The sequence below is a fragment of the Camellia sinensis genome, chromosome 6, assembly GCF_055761805.1.
Source record: "Camellia sinensis isolate YWXY chromosome 6, ASM5576180v1, whole genome shotgun sequence".
In the NCBI taxonomy this organism is placed as follows: Eukaryota; Viridiplantae; Streptophyta; class Magnoliopsida; order Ericales; family Theaceae; genus Camellia; species Camellia sinensis.
The window spans coordinates 128,866,307-128,886,030 of NC_138966.1; the positions used below are offsets into that span (position 1 = coordinate 128,866,307).

The 19,724-nt window shown below is 37.8% G+C and overlaps 3 protein-coding genes across 3 annotated transcripts; 1 reads left to right on the forward strand and 2 right to left on the reverse strand.

Annotated features, from left to right (window-relative positions):
- Nucleotides 1-1,283: 1,283 nt before the first annotated feature.
- On the reverse strand, nt 1,284-19,337 carry LOC145789178 (putative disease resistance protein At4g27220). The gene is made up of 4 exons (XM_082874733.1): nt 19,027-19,337; nt 11,228-12,233; nt 9,027-10,992; nt 1,284-1,835 (listed from the first exon to the last, which is right to left on the reverse strand). The coding sequence occupies exon 3, from the start codon at nt 10,838-10,840 to the stop codon at nt 9,200-9,202; it is 1,641 nt and encodes a 546-aa protein (XP_082730859.1). The 5' UTR covers nt 10,841-10,992; nt 11,228-12,233; nt 19,027-19,337; the 3' UTR covers nt 1,284-1,835; nt 9,027-9,199.
- Nucleotides 3,751-7,883, forward strand: LOC145793574 (uncharacterized). The gene is made up of 7 exons (XM_082876436.1): nt 3,751-4,387; nt 4,439-4,794; nt 4,899-5,020; nt 5,364-5,448; nt 5,805-6,761; nt 6,861-7,520; nt 7,590-7,883. Exons 1-7 carry the CDS (start codon nt 3,751-3,753, stop codon nt 7,881-7,883), a joined length of 3,111 nt encoding a protein of 1,036 aa, XP_082732562.1.
- On the reverse strand, nt 11,217-12,230 carry LOC114281417 (putative disease resistance protein At1g51480). Its single transcript, XM_028223857.2, has one exon. The coding sequence runs from the start codon at nt 12,228-12,230 to the stop codon at nt 11,217-11,219; it is 1,014 nt and encodes a 337-aa protein (XP_028079658.2).
- Nucleotides 19,338-19,724: the final 387 nt, after the last annotated feature.

The window sequence follows — 19,724 nt, forward strand, 5'->3', positions numbered from 1 at the left end:
AGACTTACTGAATGAAACAGGGATGCTAGGATGCAAGCCGGCAGACACACCTATGGACACAACTATCAAACTGGAAGAAAGTGACGGTAGTGCACCAAGTGATAAAGGGAGATATCAACGTCTTGTGGGAAAACTCATTTATCTTTCTCATACAAGGCCAGACATCGGCTTCTCTGTTAGTGTGGTCAGTCAATTCATGAATAATCCAACCGAAAAACACATGACTGCTGTGATCAGAATATTGAGGTACCTAAAAAGGACACCGGGAAAGGGTCTCTTCTTCCAAAGAACAACAAATAGAAAAATTGAGATTTTTTCAGATGCAGATTGGGCCGGTTCATTGACTGATCGAAGATCAACTTCTGGCTATTGTTCGTTTGTTTGGGGGAACGCGGTTACATGGCGAAGCAAGAAATAGTCAGTGGTAGCCCGTAGTAGTGCTGAGGCAGAATTTCGTGCTATGGCACTAGGTATCTGTGAGGGAATCTGGTTGAACAGGATGTTAGAAGAATTACGGGTTCCATCTGAGCATCCCATGGTTTTATACTGCGACAACCAAGCCGCCATCAGTATAGCTAAGAATCCGGTTCATCATGATCGAACGAAACACGTGGAGATAGATCGACACTTTATCAAGGAAAAGATTGAAGAAGGAGTTTTTCAAGTCAGCTACACTCCAACAAACTATCAAAAGGCTGACATTCTCACAAAAGCTCTTGCTCGCGTTCACTTCGAAGATCTGACGGAAAAATTGGGAATGATTAATATCTACAACGTAGCTTGAGGGGGAGTATTGGAAATCAAGCAAGCTATTTGTTAATGTAATAAAACCAGCTGCATGCTTATATCATTAATATATATTTAATAGGTAGTGCTTCTCCATCAGATGATTTATTGTAGTGCTTTAGGTAGTGCCTTCAACTTTCGGCTAGTGCCTTCAACTTTCGGCTACTTTGTATTTTTATATGTTTGCTTTCATAATGTAGTATCATAATGATGTTGTATTAGCTCTCCTATATAATGGAGCCTTCTCTTCATGTTTAATACACAATTGAATCACAGAGTGTATTAGCTCTTTCAATCACTCTCTCTCAATATTTATTTCAGTTGTGCCTGTCCTCCATCCAATGAACTAGGACTGTGGGCCGATTGCGACACACTCATTTGTAAATGATACGCTGATCTAACAGAGAACATTCCATTTCGGGTGAAGTGCCATATCAGTGTATCAGTGAACAGAGATGCACTACCCAGAAAAATCTGGGTAGATTTGTCTGGGACAGTAAACTAATATATTTCCATAAACAATAACCAGAACAGATCGTCACTAGCTAAAACTGTCTTTGAAATACCATGACATATCATACATACCAACAAAGTGAGAGAAATGTAAAACGAGTCAAATCAGAGAAGTTTTTGAAGGAAATGACACAGATTGACACAAACTAAGCATAGGTACAAGTCTCAACACAAATTGATACGAACTTCATACTTTGGCTCACTAATAAACTGCCCTCTTCACTCACCTTTCTCACAGCAACTGCCCCTCATTAGACAGAAAGATCCATCATCGTGTTTGTCTTGCTTGTAGCTAAAGCTCTAATCAAGCGGTTCCTGGCTCTCGGATGGATATCCCATAAAGAACCCCAGAAGTTTGGTCCACTCTACCCCTCTTGCCATTTCCAGAAGAGGCAACTGCCTTTCCCTTGTCTGCTGCCAGGAGCCTTCTCTTGGAAGCAGCAGCCCTAGAAGGTGCTTCCTGGGACACGTCTCTGGGGGCCTCCTTCACAATCCTGTTAGTGCCCTCTACAGCATTTGCAGTAGTTGACATGACCCTTCCCAAGATGAAAAGAAAAGCAAAGCACATATGAGTCAAACATTCAATAGGTTCAGAGGAAAATTCCCCAATGCGATTCCATAACAATATCAAGATCCAGTCAAGAAATCCATGTATTTTTTTTTTTAACAAGTAAATTAATGTGCTTGTATATATACAAACAAATGTGAAAATGACAGTTGTAACCATCATCTGGGTAAAAAAAAAAAAAAAAATCAAAATTTGAAATAAAAAATCTAGACAGTTGCATCGGAGTAAGAAAATGCTCGACATAGTGTATATATTATATTTATTAATGTACAAGGATTGCAGGCCAAATGGGGAATCCCAAGGCCAAAACAAACAGACCAGGAGTTGGCTCCATGTTTGACTCATTTACAAGTTGAAGAAGCCAAAGCCCAAAATTAGTTTTTCATCTATAGTCTTAATTAAAATCTCAGGTTCAAAAATCAAATCAAAATTTATAAATATCTAGGAGCATTTGTATTTTTAAAAATGCAACTTCAAATGCTAAGGCATTTCAAAATTGCAGCATAGCTTTTCATTCTAGTCTTGAAAGCTGAGATTCAAGTTGTCTTTCCCACAATTTTGAAAACTTTCTAGGTCTCAATTTAGAAGGCTTTATTCTAGAGGTCAAGATTTAAATTTTTGTAAACCCAAGTTTTCAAGCTATAACCTCAGGCTTCTTAAACAATAACAAAATTTCAAGCTAAAAGCTCAAAACTCAAGTTTCAATTCAATACCCACATTTGGGTTATTAAGTATTCAAGAATCAATTTGAAACTTCAGACCATAAAATATAATGTATTCCAAAAGTTTGAACTTCACCCTATAGATATGGCTTCATTAGTAGAGTCCTGGTCAATGTCACATGAGTTTTTCTGGAGGGATGTGTTAGAATATTCCTTATTTTATTTTGATGTATATTCAGTATTCTTATTTGATGCCTTAGGGCACTCTTGTAATTATAGTGATGATTTAATATAAAAAGGGATGAGATACCACTCATACCTCTAATTTTTCTCTTCTCAAAATTGACATGGTATCAGAGCCACTCTAAAACCCTAGCAACCATAAGCTGCAGCCACCTTCACACACCACCCCAGCCGCAGTCCACATCACACCAGCCACCATCTCCCTAGGGTTACGCCAAGACCACTCACAGCCTCCTAGGGCCCCCATAGTCCTAAGTCGCGTCCTTCTAGGATGTCGGAAGCCCTAGCCGCAGCCTTCGAAGGCTTTGCTTGCACCCCAGGGTGAGTCGGAGCTCCCCTTTTTCCCAACCCAGGTCTGTCGACAGGCTTGGAGGTTCAGTCAGGTGGATTCTCCTTCCTCAGGCTGTCGATAGCCACTCAAGAGCTCTCTGGTTCAGTTGACTCTCCAAGTAACTAGAGTTCAGTCGATTTTTCTTCTCCGTGATTCAGTCGTTGATCTCTTGGGTTTGGGTTACATTGGTCTTATTCGGTGATTAGTGCTCCTTTATTCATGTAGTTTCTTTTCTCTCTCTCTTTTCTTTTGTCTTCTTCTCCAAAAAAAAAAAAATGTTCTATTAAATTCCGTTTGTTCTGTTTGATATGTTCTCCCATCTTCCGGGTTTGTGATTAGACCAATGTTTGTTGTAAGGGTTCCATAGTAAAGTATTCATGGCAGAATTGACTAGTGAGTCTACCACTACACAGCCTACTCTTCAAGGCGCGAGTCCTGGTTTGCCTACTACTATGACTGACTCCCTCAACCATGGCTAGAAAATCACCACCTCTCTCTTTAATGGTCAGAATTATGTAGCGTGGTCGCTGAGTTTGACTATATTTTTGAAGAGCAAAGGGAAGCTGGGGTATGTTGATGGGCGCGTTCAGGCCCCTAGCCCCACAAATCCAAGTTATGATCAGTGGAAAATTATCAATTCCCTTATAATGGGCTGGTTGATACATTCCATGGTTCCGGAGATTGGTGAAGGATACTTGTCTATGGACACGGCACAGGATATTTGGGAGGCTGTGGCCACTACGTATTCCCACAAAGGCAATTTTTCACAGACTTTTGAGTTGCGACGCTCCATTAACAGGTCCGTCCAGGGTGAGATGACTATCCTCCAGTATTTTACTTTCCTTAGCAATGGGTGGAAGAGACTTGATCATCTTCAGGACTACAAGCCTGTCTGTCCCACTAATTTGGCTGGGTACCGAAAATTTGTTGAACAAGTGCGGGTCTTCAAGTTTTTAGAAGGTCTAAATGTAGAGTTTGATCCTGTTAGGAGTCGTGTGCTTGGAATGGATGTGCTTCCTTCTCTCCAAGAAGCGTTTGCTTATGTACAGAATGAGGAGAGTCGTCGTTTTGCTATGCTTCCGTTTGCCTCTTCTGATCGATCTGCCCTGGTTTCTGCACCCTCTCGAGATGGGGATCGTGGTTCCCGTCCCCCTTCTGAGAAGGATACCCTTTTCTGTGGCTATTGTCGTCGCCCTTGCCACACCCGTGAGACTTGTTGGAAGTTGCATGGGCCGCCATCTGGGGGTCGTGGAGATCGTTCTGGGTCTCGAGAGGGTCGCTCGGGTTAGTCTAGAGGCCGTGGGTCCAATGCCCGAGCTCATCATTCTGATACAGTTGAGCCACAGTCCCCCTCTCCAGTTGTTTCATCTACTGATATATCTGGGTTTTCTACTTCTGAGTTGGAGGTTGCTCGTCGCCACTTGCTAGACCGTCAGCCCTCTAGTTCATCTTTAGGTAACTTTGCTCATTCAGGTAACTTAGCTTCTTCTACAAGTGCTTTTCTATCTCATCAAACGTTGCCTTGGATTATCGAGTCTGGTGCTCCCAACCATATGTCTGGGTCTTCTGATTTGTTCTCCACATACACCCCTTCTTCAGGGCAGGATAAAGTTCGAATTACTGATGGTACCATTTCTTTTGTGTCCGGGAAAGATGTAATTCATGCCACTGCTTTCCTTCCTTTGTCTTCTGTACTACATGTTCCCGATTTTAGTTTTAATCTTTTATCTTTGAGTCGTATTACTCGGGGTTGAATTGTAGTGTAACCTTTTTTCCTGATCATTGTCTATTTCAGGACCTTATCACGAGGAAGATGATTGGCAGTGGTAGAAACGCGAATGGTCTCTATATCCTGGATCAAGCCGACAAGCAGGCTCATTCATCTACTCAGTTACCATCTACCAAGGAAGACCTATGGTTGTCGCACCATCATCTTGGGCATTCATCTTTTTTGTTACTTAAGCATATTTTTCCTTCCGTTTTTTTGAAAAATAATGTTTCTGAGTTTCAGTGTGAGTCGTGTCAACTTGGAAAACAACACAGAGCTTCTTTTGCTCCTTCTATTAATAAAAGTTTAGTTCCTTTTTCATTGATTCATTCTGATGTATGGGGTCCTTCTCGTCTTGTGTCTTTAAAGGGTCACCGATGGTTTGTCACCTTTATTGATGATTGTTCTAGGAGCATCTGGGTGTATCTTATAAAGGACAAATGTGAAGTTTTTTCTGTATTTCAAAATTTTCATAAAATGATTTGCACTCAGTTTGGAGCGGTTATCAAAATTCTGCGTTTTGATAATAGGGGGGAATACATTGACTCTGGTCTTGCCAGCTATTTTGCCACTCATGGTATTATTCACCAAACTTCTTGTACCAATACTCCTTAACAGAATGGTGTTGCAGAGCGTTAAAACCGCCATCTTCTTGATATTGCGCGTTGTCTATCTTTTGAAATGTGTGTTCCTAGATCATATTGGGGGGAAGCTGTTCTCACTACAGCCTTTCTCATCAATCATTTGCCTACCCAAGTCCTCCACAAACACACTCCTCTTCAGGTTTTGTTAGGGTTCCACTCGTCTGGTTTCTCCATTCTTCCCAAAACCTTTGGGTGTGTGTGCTTTGTTCATAACCATTCTCCTACTCGTGGTAAGTTGGATCCTAGGTCTCTTCGATGTGTCTTCCTGGGTTACTCTGCCACATAAAAGGGCTACAAGTGTTATCATCCCCTTTCTCGAAAATGGTTTGTCTCTATGGATGTGTCTTTCTTTGAGTCTCCGTCCTACTTCCTATCCTCCTCGGTGTCCCAATCATCCGTTCAGGGGGAGCCTTGGTGTGAAGCAAAACCTGTGTCATTACCATCCGTGATTGAGCAGGTTGAGAATGTTAATGGTGACCTAACTATTGAGAATGTTGAGCCTGAATCCGCAATGAAAGATGTTGAGCCTGAATCCACAGTAAAAGACGAAAAAGTTCATGTCAGGGACAAGGATAGAAATCAAGTTACTTGGGTACAAGAGACCAATTCTGATTCTCCACTGCTATCTTCTTCTCCTGATGAGTGTCCAGAATCCTCTTCTTCTGATGAAACTCCAGGTAACTCTATTCTTTCTGATCTAGATATTCCCATTGCTAAAAGGAAGGGAGTTAAGTCTTGTACTCACCATCCTATTTCTCATTTTGTCTCATACACTAATCTATCTTCTTCCTATAAAGCTTTTCTGTCTAAAGTTTCTTCTGTGAGTCTTTCTTCTAATTTTCAGGATGCTCTTTCTACTCCTAAATGGAAGCATGCCATGATGGAGGAGATGAGAGCCCTGGCTAAAAATGGCACTTGGGAATTGGCTAAGTTACCTAAGGGCAAACGACCTGTTGGATGTAAGTGGGTGTACACAGTGAAGCACAAAGCTGATGGTTCAATTGAACGTTATAAGGCAAGATTGGTGGCCAAGGGCTTTACACAAACTTATGGAGTAGACTACCAGGAGACATTTGCTCCTGTTGCTAAGATGAACTCTGTCAGAGTCCTTCTCTCCCTTGCCTCTAATCTCGACTGGCCGCTCCATCAATTTGATGTGAAGAATGCCTTTCTTCATGGAGATTTGGAAGAGAAAGTGTACATGGACATTCCCCCAGGCTTTGAGGATGTTAAAACCAAAGGAAAAGTGTGCTGACTACGCAAGTCACTTTATGGACTCAAACAGTCGCCTAGGGCTTGGTTTGAGAGGTTTACTTAAGCCATGCTACTATATGGCTTCAAACAGAGTCAAGCTGATCATACTTTGTTCGTGAAACACTCCTCACATGGTAAGACGACAGCACTTATTGTTTATGTGGATGATATTGTACTCACAGGAGATGATGTTGAGGAAGTTCCTCGGTTAAAGGAATATTTAGCCAATGAGTTTAAAATCAAAAACTTAGGCAGCTTGAAGTACTTTCTCGGTATTGAAGTTGCTCGGTCCAAAAATAACATCTTCATATGTCAAAGAAAGTATGTGCTTGATTTGTTACAAGAAACTGGGATGCTTGGAAGTAAAGCCTGTGATACACCATTAGAGCCTGGAATGAAGTTTAGTGAGGATCAAGGAGGCGAGCTTGTGGACAGGGGAAGATATCAGCGGCTAGTGGATAAGCTTATCTACTTATCCCATTCGCGTCCTGACATTGCTATCGCAGTGAGTATGGCTAGTCAGTTTATGCATGCTCCACGTGCGATTCATTTAGAGGCAGTTATGCGGATTATGAGGTACTTGAAGTCTTCTCTGAGAAAGGGTCTCTATTTCTCTAAACATGGTCATCTTAGTGTGGAGGCATATACATATGCTGATTGGGCTGGATCAGTCACTGATAGAAGGTCAACCTCTAGCTATTGTACCTTTGTTGGAGGAAATCTAGTTACTTGGAGAAGTAAGAAACAGAATGTAGTTGCACGGTCAAGTGCAGAGGCTGAATTCAGAGCTATGGCTTAAGGTGTATATGAGCTATTATAGATTAGACTACTTTTGAGGGATTTGGGGATTCATCAGACAGATTCTATACAGCTATATTGTGACAATACAACAGCTATTAATATAGCTCACAATCCAATTCAGCATGACAGGACCAAGCATGTGGAGATTGATAGACATTTTATCAAGGAAAAGCTCACTAGTGGCACTATATGTACGCCATTTGTGAGGTATGGGGACCAACTAGCTGATGTTCTCACCAAAGGATTAGGGAATAAACCATTTCGTGACATTCTTAACAAGCTGGGCATGAGAGATATATTTGCATCAGCTTGAGGAGGAGTGTTAGAATGTGTTAGAATATTCCTTATTTTATTTTGATGTATATTAAGTATTCTTATTTGATGCCTTAGGGCACTCTTGTAATTATAGTGATGATTTAATATAAAAAGGGATGAGATACCACTCATACCTCTAATTTTTCTCTTCTCAAAATTGACACTTCTAACCCCAAGTAAGCATGTAAGATCTACATATATATGTTGAGGTGGTGAATTGGCATAACACTTATTGAAATTATTACTATTTTGCTCGATGGGGGTGTTCGAAGAAGTCTAATAACCCCTGACCCTGAGAGATCCCCAAGCGAGCTGAAATACTTGTTAGCAATGGATAACCATCATACTCACAATGCAGTTTTAAACAAAAAAAATTGATTAAATGAGAAATAGACAAAAGAAAAGTTGTTTGGAAGAGAGTGAGAGCAAGCCAAGTTAACCAAGAAATCCAGAAAAAGAGAAAGAAACAGAAGAAGAAAGGAAACCAACCAAACAAAGGAAAATTGTATTTCTCTTTCTTAATATGGTTGGGCCAAAGCCTAAAAATGCAGATGACTAAACTAGCAAGATCCTAATTTAAAAAGAATAGTTTAAAATGTATAATGAACCTTTATTAGTTAGAATACACTCACCATGGTTATCTAAATAAGAGTAAAAAGAATTTCAATTGAACCTCACAAAGCTACCCTAACCTTAACAAAGGATTCCAATCAAATGCATATTCAATTGAATCAAATAAGTGCAAAATAATGTTTTAGAGGGTTGTTTGTTTGATACAAGAAGAATTTATTTGTCTTACTTTTTGGATCACCAATTCTCCCAAAAGCTTAAGTTGTTAGGAAATAGGCCAAACAATTTATACCAAGCTATTCAACACCCTTTGTTACGTGCAACCCCATCTTGCACGTTGGAGACGCAAACATCCATACATATTGAAGAAAGAATGCAAATAGAGACCAAATGAAAATGAAGAGACTTGAACCCAACACCTCCCCCAATTTGAGCTTTAATACCGTGTTAGATCACCACTAGTCCCAAAAGCTTAAGCTATCAGGAAATGAGTCCAACAATGTATATCAAGTTATTCAACATTATTAACTAGTTTCTTATCATTGAAGATCTCCAAAAGAGCAATAATTACCTGAAGGTGCAATATTGCTGAAAGTGTTCTTTGACCTCATTTCGTTGCCACTGCAGTGCATTCCACCAATCTTGCTCTGATTTAATTGACCTCAGGTTCAATGCATTTTCCTTATTGAAAGGTAGTCTACTCAAGTTGGGACAACCACGTATCTCAAGCTCCTTTAAGGAGTGTCACTCCAATGATTCATTTGCCCAAATGCTCCTTAATTTTGGCATATTATGAAGTGTCATTTTCTCCAGGTTTGGGAGCACAAATGGATCCATTCCAGTATTCTCAAATTCCATAACTATCTCTTCAATTTCAAAGCAATCTTCAACTTCTAGTTGCTGGATTCCAGAAAGTTGCTGAACCAACCCCTGAGAAAATATATTGATCAACATCGGGCAATCACTCACAACTAGAGTCTTTATTTTGCATAGGCTACCAAAAGGCAAATAACCTTCCAAAATGCTTTTCAACATTGGCATATTCTTTATGTATAGTCGCTCTAGGTTTGGCAATACGGGGCTGTTTATTGTTGAATTACCATCCACAATTGTTCCAATTGCATTGCAACTTTCAATTAGCAAACCTCGGACCTGATCCATGCTCTTAAAAAACTTCATTAGATTCTCAGCAGGGAGGTTGACCAATTCGAATGCATCAGCTTTAGCAAGTAACTCTGAAACAGTAGGATTAAAGCTTTCACATTTCATGTACCTTTCATACTGGTATGACATAGGAATTGTAGGACAGGTTGAGTGGCAACCAATGCAGACTTGAAATGATGCAAAGCAAAGGTCGTCTCTCTTGATGAAAATTCTAAGAATGTCTGCATTGGGAACACAGATATATGTAGTAGATGCCTCCAGCTTTATGATATCTACTGTCTCATCCGAAAACCGGAATTGGAGAGTGGTTAGCTTTACGGGAACGATCTTTTCTATGGTAGCATTTAGCATCTTAACACTCCATTGCTTGTGAGGAGCTTTCACATCAATGATCAATTCCTTCAATGCAAAAAGCTTGGAAATCACTTTGCAATTAGAAGCTACCCTTGAAAAAGTGTTGTCAGTAAATGATACTAACAAACGCCTTAGGCACATCAATTTCTCAATGAAAGATGGTATACTTTTGACCCCACTGCCTCGAAAATCAAGCACCTCAAGATGCTTAAGGCCTTCCAATTGAGAAGGAAGCTCCGTCAAATACCTACAACCATTTAGATAAAAGACTTTGAGGCTGATCAACTTTGATATGGATTGTGGTAATGACACAATACCTGTACAACACAAATCCAAAACTGTGAGAGTTTCCATATACTCAAAGAATAAAGCAGGGATTGTATTCAAACTTAAATTCTTCTGTAGGAAGAGTGTGGAAAGCACACTACAATCAGGGCAGTCTGGTAGGGTTTGCAGTTCATTGTCTATCAGAGAGATCCAATTTTTCTCTAACCAATATTTTTTATCTGGGGGTTTTCGCAAGGCTTCGTTGGTTTTCACCAAGAGTTTACATTCACCATCATGTAAAGCCACTTGCCTGATAATTTTGTGCATCCTCACATATCCTTTGGTCAAACCTTCATCAAGTAAGGATACATTCTTCAGATGCTGCAATATGCTACGACCATTGATGCGGCACTCATCTGCATCATCATTACTGCCAAGAAAACATTCAGCAGCCCAACATTCCAACAAACAATCTATGGGAATATCACTATCTTCAGAATATAATGCACCATAGCGAAAGCAATTCTTCTGTTCACTGTTCAAATTATTGTAGCAGAAACTCAACAATTTATACAGTTCCCCCATTCCTTCGTGTTTCATGTCAGGCCAGTTTCTGAAGTTGTTAAATCAATCAACCCATTGATCTTCACTGTTTCTCATTCTGAAGTCACTCGCTACCATTTTTATAACGAGTGGAAGACCACCACACTTGTTAACTATTTTCCAGGCAAGTTGTGAGATTTTTCTATGATCTTTTGGCATGTTTGATTGGAAGGATTAAATCATGGGATTAGGATTATTAATCCGTGGGTCCAATTATCCTATGTTTGTTTTAACATTTTGGTTTAGGACTATTAATCCCATAGATAATTAATCCCACAAATTTGTAGGATTATTAGTAATGGGGTAGGAGTGAGATAGTTAATACCACACTAATTTGATAGGATTATTAATACCTCACTATTAGTATTGTGAATCAAACATGGCCTTTAAGTACTGGGCATCCCAAGATATCCTGAAACATTTTCCAGGCCTCATCTTGTGATAAGCAATTCACCTTGATGACCCTATTCACAATCAAGGAACAGACATGACCAAATCTAGTTGTCAATACTATCTTGCTACCATTCGTACTTTCTGAAATTCCCAGGAGGTCATACAAGTTCAGGTCTTGCTTCACATCATCCAAGAGTAGCAAATACCTTTTACCCTTCAAGTCTTCTGATATTCTCTTCGCAACTTCATAAGTATCGCTGGTGATTTCCATATCAAGTTTCAGTCTACGCACAATAGCCCGTTGCAACTGCTCTGTGCTCAAATTCTCCTTGCTACCCTCTGTTGAAACCTTCACCCAGATGACAATATCAAACAAATTGCCAACTTCTTTGTGGTTATTCAAGCTCAGCATTATGGCTGTTTTACCACTCCCCACCATTCCATGGATTCTAATCCCTTTAACTTTGTCATTCCTTAGCAAATTCAAAATGTTATCCACATGCATTTGAAATGTCTGAAATTTTTGGATTTCTGGTGCTCCCATCACTTCTACAGGTTTTGGTGGTTGATCAACCAAATATTCTCCCAGTTGATTGCTCTCTTCCAAAAGTTTGAGAACTCTTTCACACTTATCTTTCATCTCTTGGCAGAACTCTGAACGTGAAAGAACATGCCATACTCGTGAACCTTTGTTTTCTTTTTCAAATTTGGTTTCAAAATCTTTCACATCCTCCTCAATCTTCAACACCCCGCAAACCCAGTTCTTGTAAGTATTCGTTGGCATCTTGTTCTTGTGTCTCTGGAGTCTATTCTGGCAATCGTCCCTTTTAGCAAGTAATCTTTTCACAGCATCATTCAGAGTTCCATGAATCTGTTCCAAACTGTTTGAAGCAGAAATTTTGTCCATGAACCCACCATAGAATGTTGTCCCGCCTTCAGAGACAGCCCCCATTACAGCAGAAGCTGCTGCCTCAACAGGCACCAAGAAACTCATACTCTGTAACAAAAAGTTAGAATAGAAGGAAGAAAACGTTAGAAATAATAACTGCAAGGATGGACCGAGAGCACTAGTTGCTCTTTCCAATAAAGGATAAATTACACAAATGGTCCCTAAAGTATATCTATAATTTAATTTTTGTCCCCAATCTTTAAATTGTATCAATTGCATCCCCAAATTTCACATATTAATCCAATGTAGTCCCATCTCCTAATTGTTGTCTAAAGAGCAGGCGAAAATTGCTTACGTCAGCATCACATAAGACATTGAAGCACAACAAGGACATTTTAATGCATCTATTTATGCCAAATACTATCATCCGAAGAGTGGTACAGTAGGAAGCAATCCAGTTTGACGCACTCTGTGAGTCTGAGGAATGTGGGTAGCAGTTGGCACAAACTGGACTTGAGGTTGTGGGGCCAGAGTGGCCGGTGAGATGTCCTGAGCTAGAAATCCAGGGAAAGGTGTTGGATTATTGAGTCTTGTCCCTGAGATTCCCCTCGATAATCATGGGCGGCTCTACCCTTTGGGTGGGGTATGCAGTTGCATAACCCAAAAAAAAAAAATGGTTTAATAAATTAGTAATATATATATATATATATTAAAATTGTTCATTCTCTAAATTTGAATACCTTATCCCACTCCATTGAATAGCCAACCAACCCAACTCACTTGGTTAAACACCCACTCCACTCCATTGAACACCCAATTAATGTTAGGATTACCATCTTTTCTTTCCATAATTTGTTTATTACTGTATGTGTCAATATTGTATTAGTTTAATGAATATCACCACTCATACTTGTTACTATTATAGTGTTGAAGCATGAGACAATAAATAAAATATAGTAAGAAAATGTGGTCATTAGTGCTCTTCATATATATGGTTTTAGTTTATATATATAGATTCTTCTTTGTTTTTGTTTATTCTCTCTAGTATATATATATTTTTTAGACAATAATCTAGTATAAAATATACATCCATGTATTTTACTTCTTGTCTTAAATCTTATATACCTATTCTTGTTTAAAATTTATTGACCAATCAAAATTTTATTTTAAAACTTACTGCACAAATTAACCATAGTAAAACTTCTATGAGAAAAAAAGTCTCATTTTATCATGTTAGTGATAAATACAAAATATATTTATATAAAAGTTTTTATACCCACATTTTGTTTTTTGAAATAATGATAACAATATATATATATTCATTTTTTTTTTGTGTGTGTGTGTGTGTGTGATTTGAAAAGTCTAAATTAGTAGATTTATAAAGTTTTTGAATGTCTACTCTGAAAAAAATCCCATAGTCACACTATCGATAATGGCAATTTTTTGGTTCCAGATATTGTTTCTATGTTTGAAGGAGTTGGCTGCCTTCGAATAGTAGCAAAATTTTTAAAGGCATATGCGTAACATGAAGAGTTTTACCCCTCATGAGGTGAAGCGTAAGCCTTAAGGCATTGGGGCTTAAGCCTTAAGGCATTGAGGCGTAAGCATTTCAAATTCTGAATTTTTATATGTAGTAAATAATTTAAATATTTTAAAACAATAAATAAATACATCAAAATTAAATATAAAGGTGTAAATACTTTTCTGCTCAAGGCTCACTACAGAGAAGGACGCTTTGCTTTATTGAAAGTGAAATTGGTATTCTTAGCTTTGTTGATTGAGCTTCTCATTGAGAATTAACTTTGAGTTGTTTCTTGATTGGTTAGTTTTTTAATTTTTCCTATAGAATATAGTCACAAAAATGATTCTTTCTATTTTTTACTTTTTTTTATGTTTAAACCATTTACTGGACCAAGTTTAACAAGAATCTAAAACAAACTTTTCATATGCGTACTCCTCACTTGCTTATACGTAGAAAGTGTACAAGACGCACCTAAGGCGCATGTCTCAGACAGTGTGCACAAGCCTTTTAAAACTTTGGATAGTAGTCAGTGCTTGGACAGTGGCATTAGTTCATTCATTCTCTGAGTTAATGCTGCCAGTTCAGCAATGTGATCTGTTTGTAGTTCGACCTGAAGCTGATTCTCATGTTCCATGATGGCTTGTGCAGATGTCTAAATTTGAACTTGCCTTTCAGATGGTGGCTTAGACTATGCATGGGGCTTTCCTTTTCTTCTTCTGTGGATGCAACAATCACTTGGTGTTAGCAAGTACAGCAAATGATTGGTGCATCCTGTTCCCCTCCTTCACAAGGTTTTGTTAGTTTTTCAAAAAACGTGATGCAAAGTGTTCCTACTTACTAGTAGGATTTTGGCTGACTCTTTTGAGAGCTTTTTTGCATGTAGATGAGGTTCAAGGCTGACTAATGCAGTTCTAAAAGGCTCAGTTCCCAGCCACCTTTGGGGACCTTCATAGGTTGGTGATCTAAGCAGGATACATTCAGAGTGAGTAGTACTAGGACCCTGTTAAGGCCTCTGATCGATAGCACCCAACCAATTGATTTTAACACAGCAAATCGCAAACAGAACTATGGATTTATGGGAATTTTAAGGATAAAAGCATGGTTCATTCAGGTGGGAAACGGGTAAATTCCTTCAAATGCCCTTCAAAGGCCTAATAGGAGGGAAGTACATGTAGTCTGTGGATCAAATTAGCTGATATTGACCCAGTCTCACTATGTGGAAAAGGCACTACAGAAATTTAATCATTATGATTACAGAAATTTAATCATTATGATTAAGCCCCTCTGATAACATCATATGATCTTAGCATACATCTAAAGAAAATGAAGTTTCCAGTGTATCTCAATCCAAATGTGCTCAAATTATTGAAAATACTAAATTTTATGAACTAAGCATGCTAGATAGATGCACTCGTAATCCTACTCAAGAAACTGGATTACCCTTACACATTTACTAAAAGTACCGGAGAGGTACTACAAATATGGGCATAAATTTCAATTGAAAACCTAGCAGTCCTTACGGGTATTGTAATGCAAAATCAGTATTTAATAATTAGAAGACAAATTCTGGCAAGGGATACATTTACAAATTTGATGGAAGTTCAATTCCATGAAAATTCTCAAAATAAAATGTTGGGTTTACGATGGAATCTCAATTCATTTCTCCAGAATTGGCATGTCAAAAGCAAAGTGGCTTAGAAATCTATTTGCAGATATATTTTGGGGGACAAAGCTAGTTCCATCTATTGCTCTGCATTGTGACTCTTAGGCAGTTATAGCCCAAGCCAAAAGTAGAATATCAAGTAAAATATGATACACATACATCTAACACATAATAGTATGAGAGTATATAATCAATGGCGTAATCTCTAGAGTGTTTGTGAGGTAGAGGAAGACCTTCCAGGTCTTTTGACTAATGTACTAACTGAGAGGATGGTTCAATACATACCAAGGGGAAAGAACTTAGGCGTATAAAGTGAGTTACCTGTAATGGAAAGTCATGGTAGAGATAGAGAGGTATGCCACATAAGTCTGTTGATGCTATGGTTGAATCTTGGATTTGTCAAGGGATTGAAACAAAAGGGAAATGAAATTACTAAATCATTTTTTCAGGGTAGTAACCAAACAAAAGAAATTTTTTTTTTTCCCAGACAAATTGCTGACGCCTTAAATAAACCAACCGGCAATTTTTTTTTTTTTTTGATAAGTAAATAAACTTTATTAACATAGCATCAAGAAGATGCAACGAAAACAAACAATGAGAAAAGCAACTAGAAGCTCCTAACCAATAACATCATCTAAAAAATCAAAAAAGACAAATAAATCTGGATCCACCCTTCTCTCTAGCCAACTATACAAAGTAATAAGCAATTTATATTCAAGCCACGCAATCGAGTGGGAACTTTCTTGAAACGTCCGGCGATTCTGCTCTAACCAAACCAACCACATCAAACAAAAAGGCACCGACAGCCACACCTGTCATCGCCTCTTGCCAACTCGGGCTCCTCGCCAACTCCACAACATCTCTAGCACCCCCCTTCAACAATAATATAGACAAATGATTTCTGGCAATGTATAGGGAGTGTGTTAATTCAACTACATTTAATTCAAATATTTGATTGTTGAAATGGAAAGCTAGTAATCAGCTAGCAATAAGTGTTGGGTAGTAAATTACAGTTAAAACAGGAAATGTGAGAGCCTTTGACAAAAATAAACAAGCCCAAAAAGTTACTAGGATAATGGAGCTGTTAGGCAATCTTCACTGTATTTAGATAGATTAAATAGTTGTGTAAAAAACAACAACAAGAATATAAAGAAATAAAGAAAAGGAGAGAATTTGTTTGATTACAAAAAACAAACTCGAAATAATAAATAAATAAATAAAACCACAGATTTTATTTTGTTACAAAAACAAAAATAAAATCTGATTAAATAAACAAATAAAAACAGAATAAATTAAACAACTTACGTGGTTAATTTATTTGAATAACTTTTCTGATCAAGTCCAGTGTTTAACACTGTGTCTTTAAGACAGATTCGTCTTCTCCACGGTGCTTCAGAATTTGGACGTCTATCTCCTAGGATAAAATGATCTTATCAACGAATAAAAGCAGCACTACAATTTAATCGTTCGTCGAACACACAAAGTGTTTACACTCTTTCTTTCAGAAATAAAATACAGCAAAATGCAGAGATTTAAAGCAGATGATGGAGTACGAAAATTGGAGTGAAATCCAAATGGGAGGCTAGTCTATTTATAGATGTAAAGGTGGCTCCTGGTTTTGAATTGAACAGGTATGAAACCTGTTAGTTTCAAATTTAAACAGATTTGAATCTGTTGGGTTAATAAATCAAACAGATAAAAACGGGAAGGGCTCTGTTTGGATGAGCAATAAATCCAAACCAGTTTAATTCTGTTTGAAAACGGGAAGAGCCCTGTTTGGATGTACAGAAAATCCAAATCAGTTTAATTTGAATTCTGGATTTTATTTTACCAAAAAATAAAATTAAATTCAAATGTTTTTGGCCCAAAAAGATTAGAAGCCCAACCACACACCCGCGCCCAAGCCCAGCCCGCTCGATCGGACGGTGCGCGTGTGGTGATTTTTTGGTCCAATTGGTCTAGCCCATTTTGCCCATAACCTCTCCCTCTAAAACACTTGGGTACCCCTTGGGGCACACCCCAAGTATCTAACCCAAGCCTTATAAACCTTTTCAAAACTTCCCACCAAATCAATGTGGGACAAGCCAATTTACAACCTTAAGGAATTTTCACCAAAACTCCATTTCCATGGAGCACACTTTGGCTTCAATTTCCCATTCACTCGGTAATGGTTTTGAGCAACCAAATATACCACGTGAATCACAATGCGGCATAGAACGCGTTACCACTTTCACCCGAGTAAATCGACACTTGGGGCCCACCTAAAAAATAGACCAAACTTGAAAAAAAATTCTGGTTTTACCCAGAATTTTTCTACCATTTCCAACAGGAGCAGCCATTGATCATAGCCAGTTATAGGAAGTGGGTGAGAAATAAATTTAAAACATGTGATATTTTGAAGTATAAACCCACTCCTATTGCAGATTGAAATTCAAAATACAACAAATAAGGGAAAGAAGAAGGACATGCGTCAAATTCTAAGGAGCAAAAAGAAGTTCATGTGTTGCTGCTGGCAGTTAGAAGTGGTTGTGCCTATAAATACAAGGCCAGTCAAAGGAGAAAGGACCCCAAATCCATATATCCAGACTTATACCTTTTTAAACTTTCCAGTAGTAGGATTCTATAGCTAGGAGTAGCGTAGATCCAGAACTTGTAACAGGAGTAGATTTGAAGATCAAGAGTAAGACTAGCAAGGTAATATAAACTTGTTATTGTATTGTGCATTCAATCAACTGCAATCTTTGCTTCGGTAATTGTATTGTCCATTCAGTCAATTACTTCTCCCTCCCTTCCCCTTCTATATTAGCTCTTTGTGTTGGCACTTGTTAACTGTTAAAGTCATCTTCATTGAGGAAAAAGGATCTTTAGATTGTGTTTGGAGCATGGATTTGGATTGTTTCCCTTTCCAAATCTATATTTCAAACACAGCCTAAACATATGGTTATTTATTTGGCTTGAATTTTAATCTGAAAGAGTTGTTCAACATTTTGTGGCACACCTAAATTACAAACCTGTCCTTGGAAAGAATTCTAAAACCAACATAAATACCTCCCCATTTTTCTAACCCAACCGAAAATGACACATTTAGCTTCCTTGACTTCACTTTCTTTTCATATATCTTTTCTCTTTCCTCTTTTTTTCCACTTTCCACAACCAATCCAAGATCCAAACATACCTATTTGATGCAAAGCACAATTATTGGTTGGTTCACAATATAGGAAGATTCACAATTGGTTGGTTCACAACTACTTGATGCGAAGCACAATTTGTGGACAATTATAGAAAGAATCAATGGTTGGTTCACAATCTATATGAGAAGCACAATTATTACTTTAAACGTTAAAGTCTAAACATTATTTGCCTTAAATAGTTACTAAAAGAAGGTCTCTTTCTCTTTTTTTTTTCTTTTTCTTTTTTCTTTATTTTTTTAGTTTGGAAGAAAATATCGGATCTCTTCTTTTCCTCTAGATCTAACCTTATACGGAATCAAAATGATGGTAATAAACATGATCAATAAGCATAATGTTGTGTTTAGTTAGAGAATTTGAGAAATGATTTAGAAATGAAAAGATAAAAAATATAATATATTTTATTTATATTTCACCTATTCATTTTATCTATTTTTCAAATCTCCAACCAAACAGAGCGTAAATATTTCAAATATTCAACTCAATTTATATTGTGAAGAAGAAAAAAAATCAGTAAGGAGCAAATACCTTGATGAATATGGAAGGAAAACTAGGGAATATGCATGAGAATCAAGTCAACCCTTAGCAAAATCCTAGAAGAAATCAACAAAAAGGCTGTTTGTTTCTTTTCTCAATAGGTTGGTCTTCTAGTTCTCGCTTCGTTTTGCTGAAACTTTATCGTCTACCGCTACAGGTTTTTTCCATTTTTAAACATTTATTCGAGCCACTTGCCCCTCCGTTGGAGTTTCAGCACTGCCACTCACTGTTCGCTAGACAATAGTATGGTATTTATAGTAGAGATGAAAAGGGACCTATCTGCTAGAAGGAAATGGGGGTGCATTGACTTGACCCCAAAACCATAAAACATAAATGGGTAAATTACACTTACACCCCCTCAAACTTTGGGTTTAATATATATTATTTGACGTTTAAAAAATTACACTAATTTTTCTGTCATTATAATTATTTAGATAGAATGAAAACATTGAACTCATGCAGTCTCTCTTTTTTTGTTTTGCTTTACTTTCTCTTTTTTTTCATATTTTCTTTACTTTTTTTTAATATAATTTCTTCTATTTTTCTACTAAGAGTTGTTACCTTTTATATAAGTAAGGGGATTTATGAAATGAAACTATTAATCACAGAAGTGAAAATGTAATTTCCAAAACGTCAAGGGATAAATAGTAATTGAACCAAATCTCAAAGAGTGTCAATGTAATTTACCC

Coding starts and splice junctions, on each gene's coding strand:
- LOC145789178 (XM_082874733.1), bottom strand. CDS start 10,840: ATGAAACACGAAGGAATGGGGGAACTGTATAAATTGTTGAGTTTCTGC.
- LOC114281417 (XM_028223857.2), bottom strand. CDS start 12,230: ATGAGTTTCTTGGTGCCTGTTGAGGCAGCAGCTTCTGCTGTAATGGGG.
- LOC145793574 (XM_082876436.1), top strand. CDS start 3,751: ATGGGCTGGTTGATACATTCCATGGTTCCGGAGATTGGTGAAGGATAC. Junction 5,021..5,363: donor TCTACCAAGGAAGACCTATG/GTTGTCGCACCA, acceptor ATTTGCACTCAG/TTTGGAGCGGTTATCAAAAT. Junction 6,762..6,860: donor ATGTTAAAACCAAAGGAAAA/GTGTGCTGACTA, acceptor GGCTTCAAACAG/AGTCAAGCTGATCATACTTT.